The following is a 20,654-nucleotide window of genomic DNA, read 5'->3' on the forward strand; positions in this document are numbered from 1 at the left end:
CTATTCATTCATTTTTTAGACGAAATAAAATCCAGGAAGCTTGATTGAGTTAAGAGAGAAACAATTAGGCTGTTGCAAGAAAACAGTTTTTTTTTTGGTTGACCTTGAGTTGTTGACATTGTACTTTTTTTAGTTTTACTATTTGAGTTATTGATGGCAGACTAAGCAAATCCGACTGGTCATTTCATCATATCTTTTTTATATATCTTGCAATGAAAAGCTGACTAATAATACCCCAAACCACACATCTACTAACACTCAACACCATATACATCCTCTTTTTCAGTCTTCTCATACTCAATATAAACAGAATTTCTACAAAATGACAAAAATTATATAGCGAGAAATTAATTTCTTTATTCCCTTTCACACAAGCTTCTTAACACACACTTCTTCGAAACAACTAATGAAGAAGCAAAAAAAATTTACATGTATTTTATATCCATCCCCATGTACACATTGATAACGGAATTTTAGCAATGTGATAAAAACCACGCAGCTAGTATATGCTGTTTTAGTTTCTTTATTCACAAGCCTCAGCAACAGAGATGTTATTCAAAAGCTGAAGGACCCCAGCCTCACTGTAGCTTAATTTCCACTGTCAACGGGCCCTCTCCCTTATCAACCATAAATTTCTGAGAGAATTTCTTTTTGTGCACCATAATTTCCACTTCATATGTGCCATGGAAACCTCTAAATCCAAACTCTCCTTTGTCATCGACATGCCCATGAGCATGTGACAACCACTCTTGCTTAAGGGCTAAATATCTCTTACCAGCTTCATTAACACTTCCTTCTGCATCAACTAAGTGCGCATTATCTCGGCTCATAAATAACTCCCAGAATCCCCAGAGCATGACACCCTCTATTGCAGGATGTGCGAAGGCCTCCCGAAGCATTACCTCCAGGTCATCAGCTCTAACATACTCATTGACTGAAGATACATCTAGTTCAGTGAACCATAAAGGAAGGCCTAGCGTGCCCAACTTATCTAGTGCAGAACAGACAACTGACCCCACAGGACTATCAATATGCCCTTGTATGCCAACTCCACTAACTGGAGCACCCTGTGCCTGCAAATCAAGAATATGTCTAACATACTTCTCAGGGGAAGACCTGGTGTCACATCCATCCTCGACATGGTAATCATTCACAAAAAGCGTAACATCAGGATCCAGTTGATGAGCAGTTTTGAACATAGAGACTCTTATATCTTTCCCCAATCTGTCCTGATAGAAAGACCCATGAAGCATCTCATTGTTCACATCATAATGTCTGAATTTCCCTTTGTACCTTGTTAGAAGTCCAGACAAACGATTTTGGACAGCTGCCATTAAATCAGTTTTGTTCAATGAGCGAACCCATGACTGGATGGTGTATTCAACTTCCCAAAATATGCAATGGCCTCTGGCCTCTATGTTATGGCTCTTACACAAATCCAGGAGTGCATCTGCATCCTGGTAATTGAGGTTGCCTTGTTGAGGTTCAGTCCAAGGCCACTTAAGCTCATTTCCAAATACAGACCAATTGAAATTGTCCACAAATAATTTAACGAAGTCTTCATTATCTATGTTTGTCCTACTGATACAGGATCCAAAAGGGAAGCTATTCTGGGTTTGTTGTACTTTCACAAATGTCGGAAGCAAACCACTACTATCCAATCCTGTAAACTTAAGAACTACATCTCTTCTTCTAACCTGATAACCAGCCAGAGAAACAGTTTCAGATAGGAGATTAAGGAATGTAAGGTCAATCCATCAGAAATTTAAAAATGAAGAGAGAAAAGCAACTATCAGCATGCAAACATACTGGTGACGCATAGCCTGTTAATGTGAGAAGTTTATACTGAAGACCCTGGCATGAATGCCGAAGTTACTGTAAATCTTCAAACTGTAGTCATTTCTTCCAAAATTCAATGTGGAATTTATTTGCCTCAATAAGATGTCTAAGATTATTTTGCCTGAAAAACACCTATTTCTTTTACAAATATACAAGTTAACAAATAAATTAATTAAGTACCTTATCTGTCTGTTTCTTTAAAAGCTTGAATCTCGCTTGCCTGTTCGCAGGAAATATCTGAAGCCCTGCGATCATTAAATCAACTCCTGCTGAGGGACCTTGAACATACACCATAACTTTGGAAGGCTGCTTCTCTATTCTAAATGAACCCCCAATTTCATGCCATGTATCATCACTAATTTCTATTTGCCCTCCATTGATCCATTGGCTATCAACACCAAGTGCAACATTAACATTCTGTGGACCACTTGTTGTTGAACTTACACGAACCCATGCAGACACTTGGTATGTCAAAAATAACTTTATTTTGTCTGTAATCATCTGAGCTGGGCCCATCCATGTTTGGCTACGATTAGTGACAAGAATGTAGCGGCCACTTAGAGGCTCATGGGGCCCAAGAGAGTCTACAGCCATTGGAGGAAGCACACGTGGAGAACCTTTAGCAACACTTAGAGCACATTGACCAAGAGAGAACCACCCATCCAGGTTATCAGATACACTGCTGTTCTGAATTATATTAACTCCAAATGCAACATTCTGCAGATACAAGGTAGTGTTTCAGAATAACAAAAGGTTTCAAGAGCTAACATGACACAGAAATTTTTATATGACATACAGATAGTATTTTATGATTCACTAACCTCAATCACAGGTGGTGGTGATGGAGGGACTTTTGCCGCATGTTTCACTACCAAACTGTTGACAAGGATATCTGTACCAGCAGGAGGGCCCTCAAGGTAAATGACAACACTAGATGGTGTCCCATTCAGAAGGAACTTCCCTTGCAACTGGACCCACTCCTTATCTGAGGCCTGCGAACTGTATGGAACATAGTGAAGTGCAACAAAATAGATCTCTGAGCAATGAAGAAACATAAGAAATAGTATTCTATTCTTCAGGAGATTTCAGTAAAATTTATTATTCTGTTTCTTCTTTTTCACCGTTAATATGGGAAAATATAAAAGAGAAAAATACAGTAAATACTATGAGAAATGTGAACATAGCAGTTTATAGTGAAGCTGTACTCATGTCTTCTCTTCAATAAAGAGTGTCTGTTACAAAATAACTTGAACAATTGAAAACTGGTCTACCTGAAATTGCTACTATATGTTTTTATCTGCATGTTTTTTGTGCACCTGCACATGCTTTTGTAAAAATATGAAACTATCATATTCCGAATGAGGATTAATTCTTTCCTTTTCAATTTATTTTCAGATCACTGTGGAATGGATTGACAGAGAAGATAAGGAAGGCAACTAACTAAATTAGGCCCCCCACCCTTCAATCTCTTGTTGTTAAGGGAGGTCTCCCTTTTTTTGTGCACCTGCACATGCTTTTGTAAAAATATGAAACTATCATATTCCGAATGAGGATTAATTCTTTCTTTTTCAATTTATTTTCAGATCACTGTGGAATGGATTGACAGAGAAGATAAGGAAGGCAACTAACTAAATTAGGCCCCCCACCCTTCAATCTCTTGTTGTTAAGGGAGGTCTTCCTTTTCTTTGAAATAAAATTATCAACATTTAAAAAAAAACAGGAAGGCAACTAACACATGATATGAACCTGAAGAGGTATATACCACAACATTTAGGAAGGAAAGGATACTCACTGGGCAATGCTTATGTATTGTTCTCTTTTGTTTTGTGCCTGGACCCACAAAGTTGCCCGTATGTCAGCTGTACTATTTGTTCCCCCAAATATCCGTACTACAGCTGTAACCTCATATGCAAGCTTTCGCTGTACTCTGTCAGTGATTTCCTGCTGAATGCCATTCCAGCTTTGAGTTCGTTCTGTTGCAGAAGCAAAGTACTGTCCATTTAGTGGAAGTATTTTCCCATCTCCCAAAGTGTCATGTAGAGCAATTTTGCAGCCTCGGCCAGCCCAATTTTTAAGCCCATCATCAAATTTAGGATTCAGTATGATATTTTCATCTCCATCAGCAACACAAGCTAATTTTTCATCCTTCAAGATAAAAGAATGTAAACAATTGATTTCAGTGAGAAAATAAAGAAAGTGCTTGAAACAGTGTCTCAAGGAGAGAAAAGACTCAAGAAGACTGAATTTGATGCAACAATAAGGAAGACACTCCAAGTATGCAATCAAATCAATGGAAGAAAGGAGAAAGAAATACCCTGCATTCTTTAGTGCTTGAAGAAGTGACTACGACAAAATCTATAAGAAGGTCTACACCTGGAGAAGGTCCTTCCAAATAAAACACCACACGATCGGGCATACTTTCTAATGAAAAATTTCCCTCCAACTTCTCCCAGCGGTCGTTGTGTGCCAAGGCACTACAAGAACCCCCCATTATGTTCAATAAGTATTCTTTGCAAGACTAAAATCTATCAAAATCTAATGCAAAATTAGCATCCAGCTGGATGTTATTCCGAGATACTCCACCGCTGCTACTCATACATTAAAACAAAGAAGAGGAAGAGGACCAATTACCTTCCAACAAACAAATAGTTAGTTTCTGAATTCAGGTACTCCAGCTTCAGTGTTGCTTGGACTCCTGCAGGTTCATGAAGATTAGGACCCCATACTCTTATGTAGGCTGAGACAGTGTAAGCTGATCCTGGCGATATTCTGGCTGTAATGTCTTGTTCCAAGCCTTGCCAGCTCTCTGTGCGGTTTGAAATGACAGCAAAGTTTTCCCCAGTATTTGCTTTTACACCATAGAGATGAGAAGCCTCCCCAGAGACCACATACCCATTGCAACAATTGGGTTTCCAGGAATGAAGTCCGTCTGCAAAGTCATGATTTAGGATAATGTTTGCTGCATTTTCTCTCGTAACTTTCATCATTTCCCCTGTTTTCTCCTGCGAAAAGGAATAGGACAAGTATTTTCCCATCCCATCACAGAGACTAGGTTCTTAAATGGGAAATTTAAAAGAAAGAAACTACCAATGGCATGAAAAAATTCCAATTTAAGAGACTCCAAATATGCCACAAATCAAAAGATCCAGAAGTCATGCAATAGAAGTTTCTGATTCAAGGGTGAAACTAATTTTTTTTTTTCAGGTTAGTTTTTTTATATTAAAAACCAACCAAAGCTTCTCATGTTTGTTCTCAACGAGTATGAACATAAAACCTGACATTAGTTAACAATAAGATACCATTTTATGTAACCATTACTCTATAAGACAGAGGTTTCATATGACTAAAGTGCAAAAACAATACCGGAAATCCTTCATTATGGGTCTTGCCAACTCTATAGCATTTGATTTTAGGAAGCTCAGATGATTATCAGGACAGCATTATATGTAATTAATAAACATGCAATTATCCAGATACAGATCAATAATGTTTGCACAGGTATGCGTGTTTAGTACATTGCTCTCTATTACCATATTATATGCTCGTCCATGATCACTCGTTCACAGTTTTTTCCCTTTCATCAACTCTGAACATTAACAAAATACTACTTCATATTTTGCTAGTTGCTTAAACATAGAGCCCTTTACAGAATGTTTTCCGGTATTCAGTCATTTAAAGTTTAAGCTGCCAAAACTTACCACGGATAATTCCCCCACTAAGCATCAGATAGCGCCACATTGACCACATTATATCTAAAACTAAAAATTGAACAGTGCATAGACCATTTTAACAAGGAGATGAGAAACCAAAAGAAGTACTCATTCCTGCACATTGCGCACAAAATTTGGAGTGGGAGCAGGCAGGGAGGAAGAGAAGAAGAATGAAATAAGTTTTTGTGTTAGCAGTGAATAGAAAGACCACTAGAACGAAAGCACATGGAAGAAGATCCCTCGTCCTCAGACTTATTAGAACAGCAAAGTTTTAAGAAGCGACATTGGAAATATGTCATACCTTAATGTCACCATTGGAACTATTCCCGCATTGCTGGTTCTCCATTGGTTCTTTAGAACTCTACAAGAATAAAACAAAAGAAACCCACGTTATTATATGAAATCTACACTGCTTTTCTGCAATGCATCCGCAACAAACTAGAAAAAAAAACAAAAATGGGTACCTTAGAATCTGCTCTGTAATGGGTGTGGGAGGCTGGAGATTTGAAGCAGGAATGCCAGGACCTCCTCATTATATCATGCACCGGAAGAACTACAATTTCCAGTAAGGTTTACGAAAAGCGCGGGAGCAAGCAACAAACCAACAGATCTTCTGAGAATTGCAATTCATGCCAAGCGAGTGCCTTCAGTTTTGGACTTGGGTAATCCATTATCTTATGCCTATAACTACCTGCAAATATAAAATAGTCTCACTTTTGGGTCCCCATGCCTATATTCTTCGGTTGCTTAAACTTTCCTTGAAACTGTGGGAACCTTACCTTTCCTTTGACATGATTCAAGACTTGAATTGCAATAAAAGCCTTTCATTGGTGGAAAAGAAGATCCTCTGTCACTCTTGCACCCTTTATTGTGAGACTGTGACCCCCCACTATTTTCTTTGATCCAGTGGTATTATAAAATATTACAACCTCAAAGGAAGATTTCCACGAGATTAACTATTAAATGATGCTTAATTTTCAATAAGAGCACTACTAGTGAAAAGATGAAATATGTATGGTATGGTTGTGTAAATGTTTTGCTTATATTATTCGGCATTTCTGAAGTTTATATTTTAAGGAAAAGAAGAAGTTGCTCCAGTTTCACAGACGGCTGGGAAATCTTTTTTCTACAACGCATATAAATAATAACTTTTTGTTTTTTTACTATCATTTTGTATGAAAGCAAGAAGGAAAAAAAAAAATCCCAAAGATGAAGTTGTTACGGTGGTGTAGGAATTAGGAACGGAATCTTGTAATTCAATGCTGCATACTTATGTTTGGGTTATGTATTGTCAGGAAGAAGTTATGAAGGAAGCTTCCTTTCCTTATGTGACAAATGTGATGCCTCACGGTTCAGTAGCCATTAACTGACTGTTGTACCAGGCACAGCCGCGTGAGCCACGAGTTCAAGCAGTTTTCGACATCAGCAGAGACACGAGCAGTAGAGCGGGTGCGAACCAACTCTCGCATTTGGTAAGAGACAAAATGGCCGAACGGGAGAAATGACAAAAAAAGTGAGATTGTCCGAAATTGAAAACTGGAACTTTCACTGCCAATTAATTCCATTGCGGGATTGCTCAGCTCAACGCGGAGAATGGGCAAACAGTCGCGATCTAACGTAACGCCAACTTGAAACTAGAAAACAGTTTTGATACGTATTGGAGAAGCCACAAATTTAGTTGAATTCGCCAATCAAGTTCTCAGACAAATGATTTTTCGAACTGCCCATTTTAGATAATAAAGACCATGTTCAAGCTCACTAACAGCAGGTACGAATCGGATTTGGATTGGATTCAAGTTAGTCTGTTTTACTTAAACAACACTTTCTGAACCTTTTAATCCCTATACAGAATGGGTAAGAAGTAATGTCATCATCTATTTGGGTTATTCAAAACCTATTATTCTATTACCTATTTATTTATGCGGTTACTACCTGCAAGAATCAAGCATGGTTCCCAAACCGGCGAGGTTACACAAGTCCAAACCCATATAGGGATTTTTTAGCAGCAAACTAAGATGTGCACAAGCGTAGACCCTCAAGGAATTGTCAACACATTTGTGCAATTTGGGACTCATTGAAATCAACAATTAGGTACCACTTACCTAGACCCAAAAACTGATTTATAGCAGTGCTCTCTTACACAAGGACTTGTAGCACTCTCGGCTTTCTAGCTTAGATTCACACAAGAATTTTCATAGCAGCAAACCAAACTAATGTAACTGCCTAGAGCCACTCTTAGGCTTATCAATGAAAAATAGACTCACCAACCTAGACCTACAAAGGCTTTACCAACTATCTACTAGACTTGAAAGTCAAAACTCTGCTAGAATTTTTAGCCCCTTAGTCGTAGCTTCAACATCTTTCTCATGATTGAATTGAGAAAAGGTCTTTCCTATAAAAGGTTTGACCTAACACATGCAAATTTTACTTGTATATAATTTAGAACACATACAACGACTCTCAATAGGTAGATTTCATAATATAAATTCAAAAAAATATTACACCCCTCCAATATGACCCCCAAAGTGATGAGCAGTTCAAGAAATGCAAATTTGATTATTTTCAAAATTCAAACTCACTTGACAAACCCGAATAAAGATTTTACCTTAAGCTCAATAAGTAAACACCCCAAAGCAAAGTTTGTTTTTGAAAAGAATAGCCCAAAATGTTTTGTTTGAACTACCAAAATGATTTTAAAGTCCAAGGCACAATTTCGGTTAGAAATAATTATAAATTATTAAATATTTAAAAATAAGAGTTCTATGGTGCTTTTGTTTTTTTTTAGAGTCGACATTCTACACTCAAGAGTAGTTTCTGGATGATTACAAATGGCTTTATAATCCCAACACAAATTAAAACATAAAACAACCAATTATCAAAAAATAAGAGTTGTAAGTTGTTGAAGACATCAAAATCTGCTAAATCATAACATGATTTAAATTCAAGGTTCAAATAGGTAATGAAATCTGATTTGACATTCACTAGGATCAATTTTAGCAAGAATCTAGGGTAAGGCATACAAAATAAAAGCTATCATACATTTAGCTTTTTGGAAAACTTATGGATTGGACTTCTAAACCCCCAAATCAACATCCAAAAATTGATTTTTAAGCATGGGGATGCTTTGAAAATAGTCGTGATCACTTTAATGAGCTTCTATAATGAAATGAAGCATAGAATCAATTTAAAAAAAATCTAATTTTATAAAAAAAAAATCGTCAGGTTTTAAAATGAAATTTTTTCCCTAGTAAAATCAATCAAATATTTGATTAAAATCATAAAAATGATTAAAACCAACGTATACCATTCAACATTTGTGTGTTCTATCAATTGGGGGGTCTAGATGATTTCTGCATTTGGGCATTTGAATGGTTTGTCTTTGTCTTCCAACCTTTCTCAACGGGGGGGCATTCAAACAATCGTTTGAGCAATCAAATGGTCTATTCTTTAGCCCTGAATTGGGTTTTAAATGTCAACTAAACCATCTTAATACACCGTATTAGTTTTCAAGTATTTATTATCATCAAATTTTTAGTGGAATGGGATTTGAGACCAATATTCTTCCAACCCCTTTTGGATAGGTTCATCCCTTGATCTATCCTATCTTTACCTCTTATCTTAGACCTAATGTACCTCCATTACTCAAGAATTTCTAAAGTTGTCAACAGTATTTGAATGAATCATAATAAACTATTTCATTTATCGTTTAGTTTATACATAAGTTATTTGGTACACTATGGGGGGGGGGGGGGGGGTTAGTCAACTTGAAGATGAAGATGAAGATCAGCCGCATTACTCAGTTCAGGAGATGAACTCATTAGTGGAGCGCCAGACTTCATGTCATCTGGATGCTGGAGATGAAGCGGAACATCATCTCCACGTTATAAAAAATGGAATCTGGTTTTCGACCGTTTTTGCCAATCATTCGGATGAAGGAAACGTCGGGGTTCGAACCCTTGACATTTTTTTTCCCTCTCTCACTCTCTTCTCATTTTCATTTTTTCTCCCTCTCTCCCGTACCCACCCCCTCTCTCGTCTCCCTGCGCCCCCGACTTCTCTACTCCCTCTCTTCTCTCGGACTCGCTCTCCGGCCTCCGTCTCTCGGTCTTCTCCTCTTCATTTTGTTCGTCGTCTCCCTCTCTTATCTCGGACTCGCTCTCTTGTCTCCCTCTCTCGCTTCTCCTTCTCTCTTATCCCTCTCAGCCTCCCTTTCTTCTCTCTCTTCTCCCTCTCTTCTCCCTTTCAGCCTCCCACTCTCTTCTGTCTCTCTCTCGGGTTCTCTTTTCCTCCAAAATACCTTCCGATTTTGTTCGATTTACCCCATTTTGATTTTGATTTTCTTCGATTTTGATATTTGGGCATCAATTGCTTAATTTCTACTTCGATTAGGCGTCAATTTCACCATTTGACTTCGATTTCACCCTTCGACTTCGATTTTCCCCAAATTTCAGAAGGTATGACTATAAACCCTAATTTTTTTCCATTAAATTAATGTTTGATTTGATTTAATTTTAGTTTTAGTGCCTAATTTGGGTTTATTTGTGCATAATTGTGAGGTTTAGTGTTACGGTTTAGGGTCTAAATTCTTGATTCGGGTTAGGGTTTATTTTTAGGGTTTGGTACTCGGTATTTAAGGGACCTAGAATTAGGGTTTAGGGTTAAGGATTTATGGTATTTTTAGGGATTAGGGTTTTTAAGGTTTTGGGGGTTTTGTGTTTTTAAGGTCTAGGGTTTTTTGGGTTTAGGGTATGGAATTAGGGTGTAGGGTTTAGGGCTTAGGGGTTTTAAGGTTTAGGGGGAGTCTAGGGTTTAAGGTATTAAGTTCTAGAATTAGTGTTTAGGGTTTAGGGTTTAGGGACTTTAGGGTTTGATGGTTTAGGGTTTCAATTTTATTAGGGTTTTTTTAGTCCAATTCTGACAAGGCTGAGTCTCCTACACAGGCGTCCATTAGCCAACGAAACCCGACTCCCATCACTGACGAGGTACAGTTCGTAGTGATTGCGAAGTCATATGGGACTCTACCAGGTGTGTTTGGTGAATTTGGACTTGATGTGTATGTTTTTGCATTGTTTAGTGCATCTGCAGTTGTGAAAATAATTTGATTAATTTTGAAATGTTTTAGAATGTTGTTGAATTTTTTTGATAATGGTGAATCTAGTTGATTGATATCGAGTTTTTTTTACAAGTAATAAATATTACAAATCTTATTTGAAGAGTCTTCTTTGATAAGACAAAATATCTTCTAACTTATTCGGACTATCAGTTTCTAATTTTCTCAAGTTGAATGTCAATGCATTGCCCTCTAATAGATTCTTTTGGAGGTTAATAGTTTTGATTTGATTCAACATGTACATTTTTAGTAGATCTCTAAGCTCTAAAAGGATGAGGACTCAAAATCACTTTGAGAGGGTGGTGGTTCGAATCTACCAAGACCCATTTTCTTTTTCTCCAATAACAAAAGCTTATATTTGTCATTTTTTCAGCATTAGTATAACTCTTATTACATTTATGTTTAAACTATGGAAGAATATAGAAGAGTGAAAGTAGTCAGTCTTAGATTTATGTCATTTTTGCATTGACTCGTGAATGATCAGATGTTGGCATTTATATAGTCGTTATTCTTTTTACAATGACTATGATTTAAAAAACATGTCTTGCACACAAAAGACTAATTGTTCCTTTTTGTTTGGCTACAGGCATCCTCTTCTTCGACTGTCGATGTGGTTATTTCTTTATTCATGAAATGGGGTCAGCCTACAGTAAAGCTATGCTCCCATGGAGAACTACAACACTTCAATCCTCCAAATGTAACAATAACTCCAACAAAATAGTGTGGGTTATGGGAAGAGGCCTCGCTCACTTGTATGTTTAGAGATTTTCAATTCCAACTTGATGCTTTTCTCATCTATTTCTTACTGATCCAACTAGAGTAGAAATTCTAGCTGAAATTTTGCATTAGTTGATTTAATTTATGGAGACAAAACCAGCAGCAGAACTGATGTAATTATTGACCCCTCAATCAACAGTTATTGTTGAAAGAAATACATAAATAAATAAAATAAACAACATGAGGATTTATCGTGGGAGAATAAACGAAAATCCCTCGATAAATCCCTTGTGACCCTAATTCTGAGAAGCCATTCTACGGTAACCATGCATCAAATCTGTAGATTCAATATAGTTAAAGTATGCATTTGATTAATTAATTATTTTTAATTTTTTAGAAATATATTATTAATTAATACCATGTAAAAAATCCATCTTGTGTTATTAATAAAATAATTTTTTATTTATTAATTATATTTAATTTTAAATTATGCTATTGTATTAGTGATTTAATAGTGGTAATTAAAATATTGTTAACTCAAGCATTTGATCAATTATTTTGGTATAATTAACTCATTTTTATAATTAATCATGTGTACAGTTAATTGGCCCACGTAATTACTGTATTAATATACAATAAACAGTAATTATTAACTAATATAATATATAATTCAGATAATTAGTATATTAATATATTTTAGTTAAACAATAAAATAATTATTCGTGTAGTAATAATATTTGTTTTACCTAAGTTAACGTTTAAGTATTATATTTTAATTAAGTATACTATTACAAGTTACTAATTCCATTATTTTCCATATTTTTCTCATTTGGGGGCACTAACATTGGAAACTATTTTCCAGTGTACATGAACTCGTCAACACTAACACCCAGTTCGAAGATGAAGTTCATGTAGATGCATGAAATGAAGATGAAGATGAACTTCAAACTTTCGTTTTGTTGACTAACTCCCTCTGTATATCAATTGATATATAGATCAATATATTCAGGATAAGCAATTTCATATATAATATATTTGCCTATTTATCGAAGAGTAGAATGGATAATTGAGCATAATGAAAAATTTGGACTGCTTTATGAAGGATCACAACATATTCCAGATCTTAGGAAAATTTTGAGAAATAGTAGAAACACAATACTTGTAGCTCTCATCTCTATAAACCTTCTTGAATGAGTCAGTAACTTAGGTGCTTATCATGCTCTAATTTGTAGGCTTCTAAGCATAAGAAGGGTTTTTGGTCAGGCAGCATAAAATTTTTGCCAAGTTTAATCAATTTAAAAAAGGTGGGGTCCAAACCAACAATTTTTTTTAAATTTCAGGTATGCAATTAGTTCCCAGTCACAACCAAAATAATAATAATTATAACTATAATAATAATTATTATTATTATAATAAACAAAGTGAAAACATAAAAAAAGCTATCCATAATTTTTTTATCATATAAAAAAGTAACCACTAAAAAGATGAGGATTGATCAGGGAATGGAGCCTAGGACCAAAATTGATTTTTCAAAGCTAAAATAGATTAAGATTGTTACTATAAAAAAAAAAAACCCTTTAGAAGCATAGAGTATAAAGGTTTTGAAAACGTGAATCAGACCTCATAAAGATGAAGCGAATGAAAATTAAAAGAATGCATAACAACACCTTCATCATGTAAAACGGCCAAACCATGGTGCCTTCATTAAATCTGGACCAATTTAGCTCATATTGTCCCACTTGGAAGATGGATAATGTTTCCTATTGTAGGGCACAACAATTTGTAGGGAGGAAGAGAGAAGAGAAGAAAATCAAGCCGAAGGGAAGCTTGAAAACCCCACGTTCGTTTTGGATAACACACATCTCTGAGCTCGTTGAAGAGAACTCAAAAACCCTTGATTACTCTAAATTAATACTTGTCTTTTCTCATTACTCTTACCCTTTAAATAGGGTCTACCCTTATAAGGTTTTAGATAAATATTACAAAAATACCCCTATGGCCTATTAATTCTTTTAACTGAAATAAAATAAAGTAAAGAAAAATAATTAATTAGACTTTAAATAACTTAGTAATGTTATTGCGGGAATAACACTAAATGGAATAAATAATCAGACCACATAATAGAGCAATATATTCATTTTCATCTATAGTTTTGGATTACGTGCTCTGATCATACGAATTTATTGTGCAAGAATTCAACAAATTCATAAGTACAAAATGGTTGAGACGAATTCTGACCATTCGGATGAAAAACTTCTAATGTGAAGTGGACACTAGGGGGCTTCTCTGGGTTGTTGTCCCCAAAAGTCAGTCTTAATGCAAACATGTTGCCTGTAATTTTCACCCAAGATTTAATAGTAAAACCAAAATCAAGTATCCCTTTAAGTATTTTATCATTTTACGTTCCCAAGGTGTTTCATCTGGACCAAAAATAGTCACACTCCACACAAACAGGTTGTCCTATGAAAGAGGGCTTGCAGTGCTTCCCTTATGAACAAAGCTTCTCAAAGTCACTTTCAAAACAAACAAATTCAACTACTCCATCTGACACCTAATATAACTTTCTCGGATAAAAATTAAAAAAGAACAAGTATGGATTGAAAACTTCAAATGAATTCTAAACATGATGAAATTCATAAACGTAAACGAAAAACATACCTCATGTCATGGCGATCAATTTCTAGATATGATAGGAGATGGCTCGTCTATTCAAAAGCTCGTCAATGGAAAAAGCCAGATCTCTACTAGACCAGATCTTTAACTTAAACTTCTCTTTACCCATCAAAAGTGGAGAGGTTGTAATTGCCTCTACTTCTTACATCTAGGGAAACCACCCTTAACATGGGTTAGTTATGGAAATGTATCTAATATCCCTTGACCTATTCACGTACTTAATACGTATTATTGAATATTGATACATCTTCAAGAATGTTTCCCATAAATATAATATCCTTATACCCAAAAAAAGAAGATTAAATTACATGAATCGTGATGGTAGGTCCTTTAGAGCGAGAATTACCTTCTACGTATTACAATGCAACTGTCTCCTTTGAATGAGAACCTTATGTGGAACGTATCATTATGAATGAACTTTCAAATGCTCATTCAGGATCATCTTACATTGTTATTCTCTAAACTTCATATATACAACTAAATAAGAGAAGACAAAAATGAATTTAATAGAGTTTTTTTTTTTTCAATTAACAAATTGTGATACAAACATAAAGGGAATCTTAACAACATAAAATTACATAATAGAACTGAGTCCCATATGTTCAATATGTCCCTTATAAGCAACAGGTGGTAGAATTTTTGTCAACGAATCAACAATCATTAATGAAGTGATGATGTCCCTTATCCAATCACTTCCAAAACATTATATCCAATATACGTAAGCTTGTAATCTTTAACCCCTTGAAGGTATCGTGTGACTTTATTTACAGCTTTCCAATGGTCCAAAATAGGGTTAATTTGATATCTGCCCAACATTCTCAATGCATATGTTATGTTAGGTCTTGAGAAAATTTGAACATATATTAAACTCCCCACTGCGGAAGCATATACAATGTTTTTCATTTGTTCCATTTATAAATCATTTTGTAGACCTTGTTCCAAACTTAATTTGTCACCTTTGACAAACTTGCAGAAGGCTCAGGCCATGATGAATCATAACTATGACAAGCGTCATAGGGACCTTTCTTTTGCTCCAGGTGATTATGTGTGGTTGCGTATTCAGCTCTACCGGCATCGCTCACTGTCAGCAACATGGAGGCATAAACTGTCCCCCAAATTTTATGGTCCTTTTTAGGTCTTGGCTCGCATTGGCATGGTCGTTTATCATCTGCAGCTTCCCCCAGATGCCCACATCCATGATGTCTTCCATGTCTCACTCCTACAACCATTTTGTGGCGACTCCCCCATGCTGCACACACCCTTGCCGCCCTTGCATGATGGTCATGCTCTGCCTTCTCAACAATTTTTCATACGAAATCTCTCTAAAATTTTGTTGATATAGGTTTCTTTAGACAATCCTAATATCCTTTGGGATTTGTTTCTATCAATCTTTATGCCTATGACATAAGAAATTTCGCCCATATTTTTTATATCAAATTTCATCAAAAGAAACCATTTAACCTCATGAAGTAATCCTAAATCACTTGAAGCAATTGGAATATCATCTACATATAGGACTAAGAAAATTATTTTGCTCCCACTGGCCTTATGATATACACATCGATCCATGATATTCTCTGTAAAACCAAATGAAGAAATAACATCATGGAATTTTAAATACCACTTACGAGAGGCTTGTTTCGGTCCATATATACTACAAACCAAGTGCTCATTCCCCTCTGAAGTGAAACCTTCAAGTTGTTTCATGTAAATCTCTTCTTCTAGGTCTCCATTGAGGAAAACCGTTTTCACATCCATTTGATGTAAGTCCATATCAAAATGAACTACTAATGCCATGATTATTCGAAATGAATCCTTCTTTGAAATAGGAGAGAAGGTATTGTGAAAATTAATTCCTTCTTATTGAGTAAATCATTTGGCTACAAGTTTTACCTTATAATTTACAATATTGCCTAAAAAGCTTCTTTTGGTTTTAAAACTCTACTTACAACCAATGACCTTTTCTCCTTTAGGCAATTCAACAAGATCTCAGACTTGGTTTTTAACCATTGAATCCAACTCTTCATTCATGTGGATTTATGTCCACTCATAAAAGCGAAATAGGATCATCTTCAACACCAATGTCTATGTCAGATTTTTGAAGGTACACTTCATACTTTAAAAAAATTATAGGTTTCCTAACTCTTGAAGATCTTCTTAATGGTACTTCAACATTTTCAAGTTGAGCATGTTGAGTAATTGGATCTATAAGAATTTCCTCATGATGAGATGGTTCTTCAACTACTGGGTGTTCTTGAGTAATTGAATCTTGATGATTATCTAAATGACAACCAATCTATGTGAAGTTGTAGGAACGGGTTGAGAACTCGTAGGCTCCTCAAAAACTAAGTTTTGAGGTTGGCTACTCTACTAATTTCATCATTCTCAAGGAACTTTGTATTCTTAGATTTGATAATTCTTGTCGAATGATATGGACAATAAAATTTGTATCCCTTAGAAATTTTTGCATAGCCAATGAAATGTCCACTGACTATTTTAGAGTCTAACTTTGTCTCATAAGGATTGCAAGTCCGAATTTCAATTGGACAGCCCCAAACATGTACATACCTTAAACTAGGTTTCCAACCTTTCAATTTTGAGAGCTTCACTCCACAAAGATAATGGGAGATCGGAGTTACTCCTCACCATGTCTATTAATGTTCGAATTTTTCTTTCACCTACTCCATTTTGGGATGGTGAGCCAAGCATTGTGTATTGTGGCACAACACTTTGTTCCTCAAGAAACCTTGCAAAAGGACCAGACAATTGTCCCCTTTAAGTATACCCACCATAATATTCACCACCTCTATCTAACTTCACGATTTTGATTTGTTTGCCTAATCGTTTTTCTACTTCTGCTTTATAGACCTTAAAAGCATATATTGTTTCTCTTCTATTATAAAGTAGATAGAGATACATATATCAGGAACGATCATCAATAAAAGTAATAAAATATTTCTGCCCATTAAAATATGCATCATAAGGACCTGAAATATCAGTGTGTTTTATTTCTAAAACATCAGAAGTCCTTTTTGCACCTTTCTTTTACTTGTTAGTTTGTTTTCCTTTAGTGCGATCCACACATGTACTAAAATCAGAAAAATCAAGAGCCTCAACGACTCAATCATTAACCAATCTTTTAATTCTATCAATGGAGATATGACAGAATTTCCTATGCCACAAAATAGAGGATTTCTCATTTATAACACTACACTTAATGCCAACATTAATACTATGCACAATAGTACGACAATCAAAAGTAGGGTTTTGAAAGAAGTTTAAACAATCCTTCATCTAAAATTCCATTTCCCACAAGAACATGGTCTTTATACAATTGAAGGGAATTTCCAAGGAAATTAAAATTGAATCCAAAAGGTGAAAATTTGGAAACTAAGATAAGGTTTCTAGAAAAAGATGGAACATAGAATGTCCTTTCAAGGTCTAATACAAAGCCAGTATTGATGACAAGTCTGTAACTTCCAACTGCCACCACATGTGTACCCATCTTGTTTCCTGAATAGATGGAGTATTTACTTGGCGTCGATTTTCATTGGTTCAAGAAACCCTGCATGGAATTGGCAACATGGATTGTAATACCAAAATCAATCTACCAAGTGTTATAAAGAAGCATGAGTCATATTAGATTCAAAACACATTAAGGATATGAGATTACCTTTCTTTTCAAGCCAATGCTTGAATTTGAAACAAATTTTCTTTATATGTCATTTCTTCTTGCAGAAAAGCATTTAACAACGCCCTTATATGCTTTATTAAGAGGCGTTTTCCCCTTTCCTTTCTTAAAAGGTTTCTTTCCCCGAGTCGTAAAATATACACTTTTGATCCTCTCCTGATTCAACCTCCCTTCCTCTTATACACACATGGTCAAAAGTTCGTTAATTGACCATTTCTCCTTATGTGTGTTATAAGAGATTTTGAAGGGTGCGTATTAAGATGGAAATGAGTTAAGAATGAAGTGGACGAAAAATGACTCGGATATATCAATCTCTTTCGATTTCAGTATTGCGGCCATATCCCGCATCTGCATGATGTGCTCACGCACACCCTTGGTGCCAATGGAACACATTTGGGTTATGAGGGTGTCCGCTAATGCCTTTCCGGAAGTCTCAAACTGATCTTGACTAGCTTGAAAATATTACTTTGCTTTGGCACAATCTGGAATGGATCCACGAAAAGGATTCATCTATTCAGGAAACAACATGGGTTCACATGTGGTGGCAGAATGGATCCACGGAAAGGATCCATCTATTTGGAAATGAGCTCACAGACAACCCCCCCCCCCCCCTCTTCAAGTTGTCTTGGCAGAAAACCAGAGACCTAAGTTAGGGGAGAAATAATTTTTCCCCACGCACTCGCGAAGACATCGTGCGATTTTGCACGTGCGAGATCACAAGCACGTGAAAAAAAACTGTTTCTTGAACTCTGGTTGTCTCTTCCTCATGGATCTTGAAGAGACTCAAATTGTTTGAGGTACTCTCTTAATGCTAACTCTACTCAAGTTTTTCAGAAGAACAGATTGGTAGCATTTCAGAACTGTCGCTATATGAATCCATGCTCCGAAGAAAAAATGAAAAAAACCATTTTTCTTAAACTTTTTCTCTGTCTCCATGATCTAGTTTTTCAGTCCTTGAATTAGAATGATCTTATTAAGTACAAATGGACAAAACTAGCGTTATTTTTCAAATAAATGTTTTTGTGTTTGATTATTGAATAAAATTTATGTATAATTATGCAACTTTTTATGAATAATTTTATGCATAGTGTATAGATAGTTTTATGCAGGGTTAATATACAAAGGTTATGTCCAATTTTAAGTAGAAGTTATGCCCAGTTTTATGTAAAATGTATGCATAATTTCATATACAATTTATTTGACTTGTATTTTATTCAAAGTTTTAAATGTAGGCTGGAGAGCTCGAGCTTGAGCTGAACTCGATTAAAATTATTGGACTCGAGCTAGATTACAATTTTAGGCTCGAGGCTAGGTTCGGTTCGAGCCTGAGTTCTTAATATTTAAATCAAACTTGACTCGAACAATAGTAAGTTCAAAATCGGCTAGATTCAATGCCACCCCTAGGTACAAGCTCCCAACGTATTCTCTTTGAATAATAGGAGGAAAGAGGTGTTTCTCTCTTAATTGAAAAAATAAAAAGATTTTAATAAAAAATAGAACTAAAGTTAAAGTTGTTGTAACTCTCTAATATATTAACACGACAAAAAGAAGAAGCCCAGAATGTGAATAAAAACGTTTTTTCGGTTCGGGCAGGCATAAATCAAATTATAAGGCATCAACTGGAATGACTTAAGGGGGGGTTAGTCCCCCAAATAGTTTTTTCAAGTTCAAGTTCATGTGTGACATGAAGATCATGTCAGTTATGTACATGAAGATCATCTTCGCACTTGGTGTTAGTGTTGACGACTTCATGTGCATTGGAAACTAGTTTCCAGTGTTAGTGCCCCAACATGAGAAAAATATAAAAAACAAGAGAATCTCTAAACCTTTACAGTGCACTTAATTACAACATAATCCTTAAACCCCAAATTAGGTAAAACAACCATTATTACTACACAAATAAGTTATTTAATGTATAATTAAATATACTAATATATTTATTAATTGAATTAGATATTTTATTGTACATTAATATGGTAATTACATGAGCCAATGAAATACCTACATGATTAATTACAAAAAATAAATAAATAACAAAAACGAAAGTAATACGTTGAGTTATTAATTTATTAATAACATATGATATACTTTAACCTAAAAAATGAATAATTTAAGAGAAAAAATTGATCTAATCATAACTTTAACACACTATATATTTGTACATAATATATTTTATGTATTATTAATTAATAATATATTATCACAAAATTTAAAACTATTGGTTTAATTAACTATAGCAATCGGATAATTATGCCAAAAATAATTTATCAAATATTTATTTTAACTATATTTTAATTATGACTATTAAATCACTATTTTAATATAGTAATTGTAAAATAAATATATTAAATAAATAAAAATAATTATTTCATAAATAAAAATAATTATTTTATAAATAAAAATTATAAATTAATGATTTTTATGAAGATAGTTTAATTTTTCCTAACTTAGAAAAAATTAAACCATCGTTGTCTTCCTCAGTTGCGAGCCAGAGGGCAACGGCAATGGCGATGGCGACGGAGAAGGGCTAGTAGGCAACGGCGACAACGGCGAGTAACACCGAGAGAAGGCTACAGAACGAGAGAGGGCTGTGGCAACACCGAGAGAGGGCTACGGAACGAGAGAGGGCTGCGGTAACACCGAGAGAAGGCTGCGGAACGAGAGAGGGCTACGGGAATGAAATGGCAGAGAGGGTGTGCGGCAAAGAGAGCCCCGAGAGACAACCCCGCGCGTGAATCATGTAGATGATTCTCAAAATCGGGCGGAAAACACTTTCCAACGTTTACTCTTCGGACAAGAACTCCTGAGTCATAGATGTTCATGTACATGACATGAATTTTGGCGTTCCCTAACGACCTCAGACATGAACTGCGTAATGTGCATGAAGATCATGTCCTGAGTCATGTGCACTAAC

General features: G+C 35.4%; 1 protein-coding gene across 1 annotated transcript; it reads right to left on the reverse strand.

Annotated features, from left to right (window-relative positions):
• Nucleotides 1-240: 240 nt before the first annotated feature.
• On the reverse strand, nt 241-6,222 carry LOC137953761 (endo-1,4-beta-xylanase 1-like). The gene is made up of 8 exons (XM_068801259.1): nt 6,014-6,222; nt 5,851-5,910; nt 4,471-4,841; nt 4,154-4,313; nt 3,632-3,984; nt 2,661-2,838; nt 2,020-2,556; nt 241-1,697 (listed from the first exon to the last, which is right to left on the reverse strand). Exons 1-8 carry the CDS (start codon nt 6,080-6,082, stop codon nt 579-581), a joined length of 2,847 nt encoding a protein of 948 aa, XP_068657360.1. The 5' UTR covers nt 6,083-6,222; the 3' UTR covers nt 241-578.
• Between the last annotated feature and the right edge of the window lie 14,432 nt (nt 6,223-20,654).

Source organism: Aristolochia californica, unplaced genomic scaffold, assembly GCF_029961685.1.
Source record: "Aristolochia californica isolate CCGP_79_NKW_82.1479 unplaced genomic scaffold, dmAriCali1.0.hap1 SCAF_16, whole genome shotgun sequence".
NCBI lineage: Eukaryota > Viridiplantae > Streptophyta > Magnoliopsida > Piperales > Aristolochiaceae > Aristolochia > Aristolochia californica.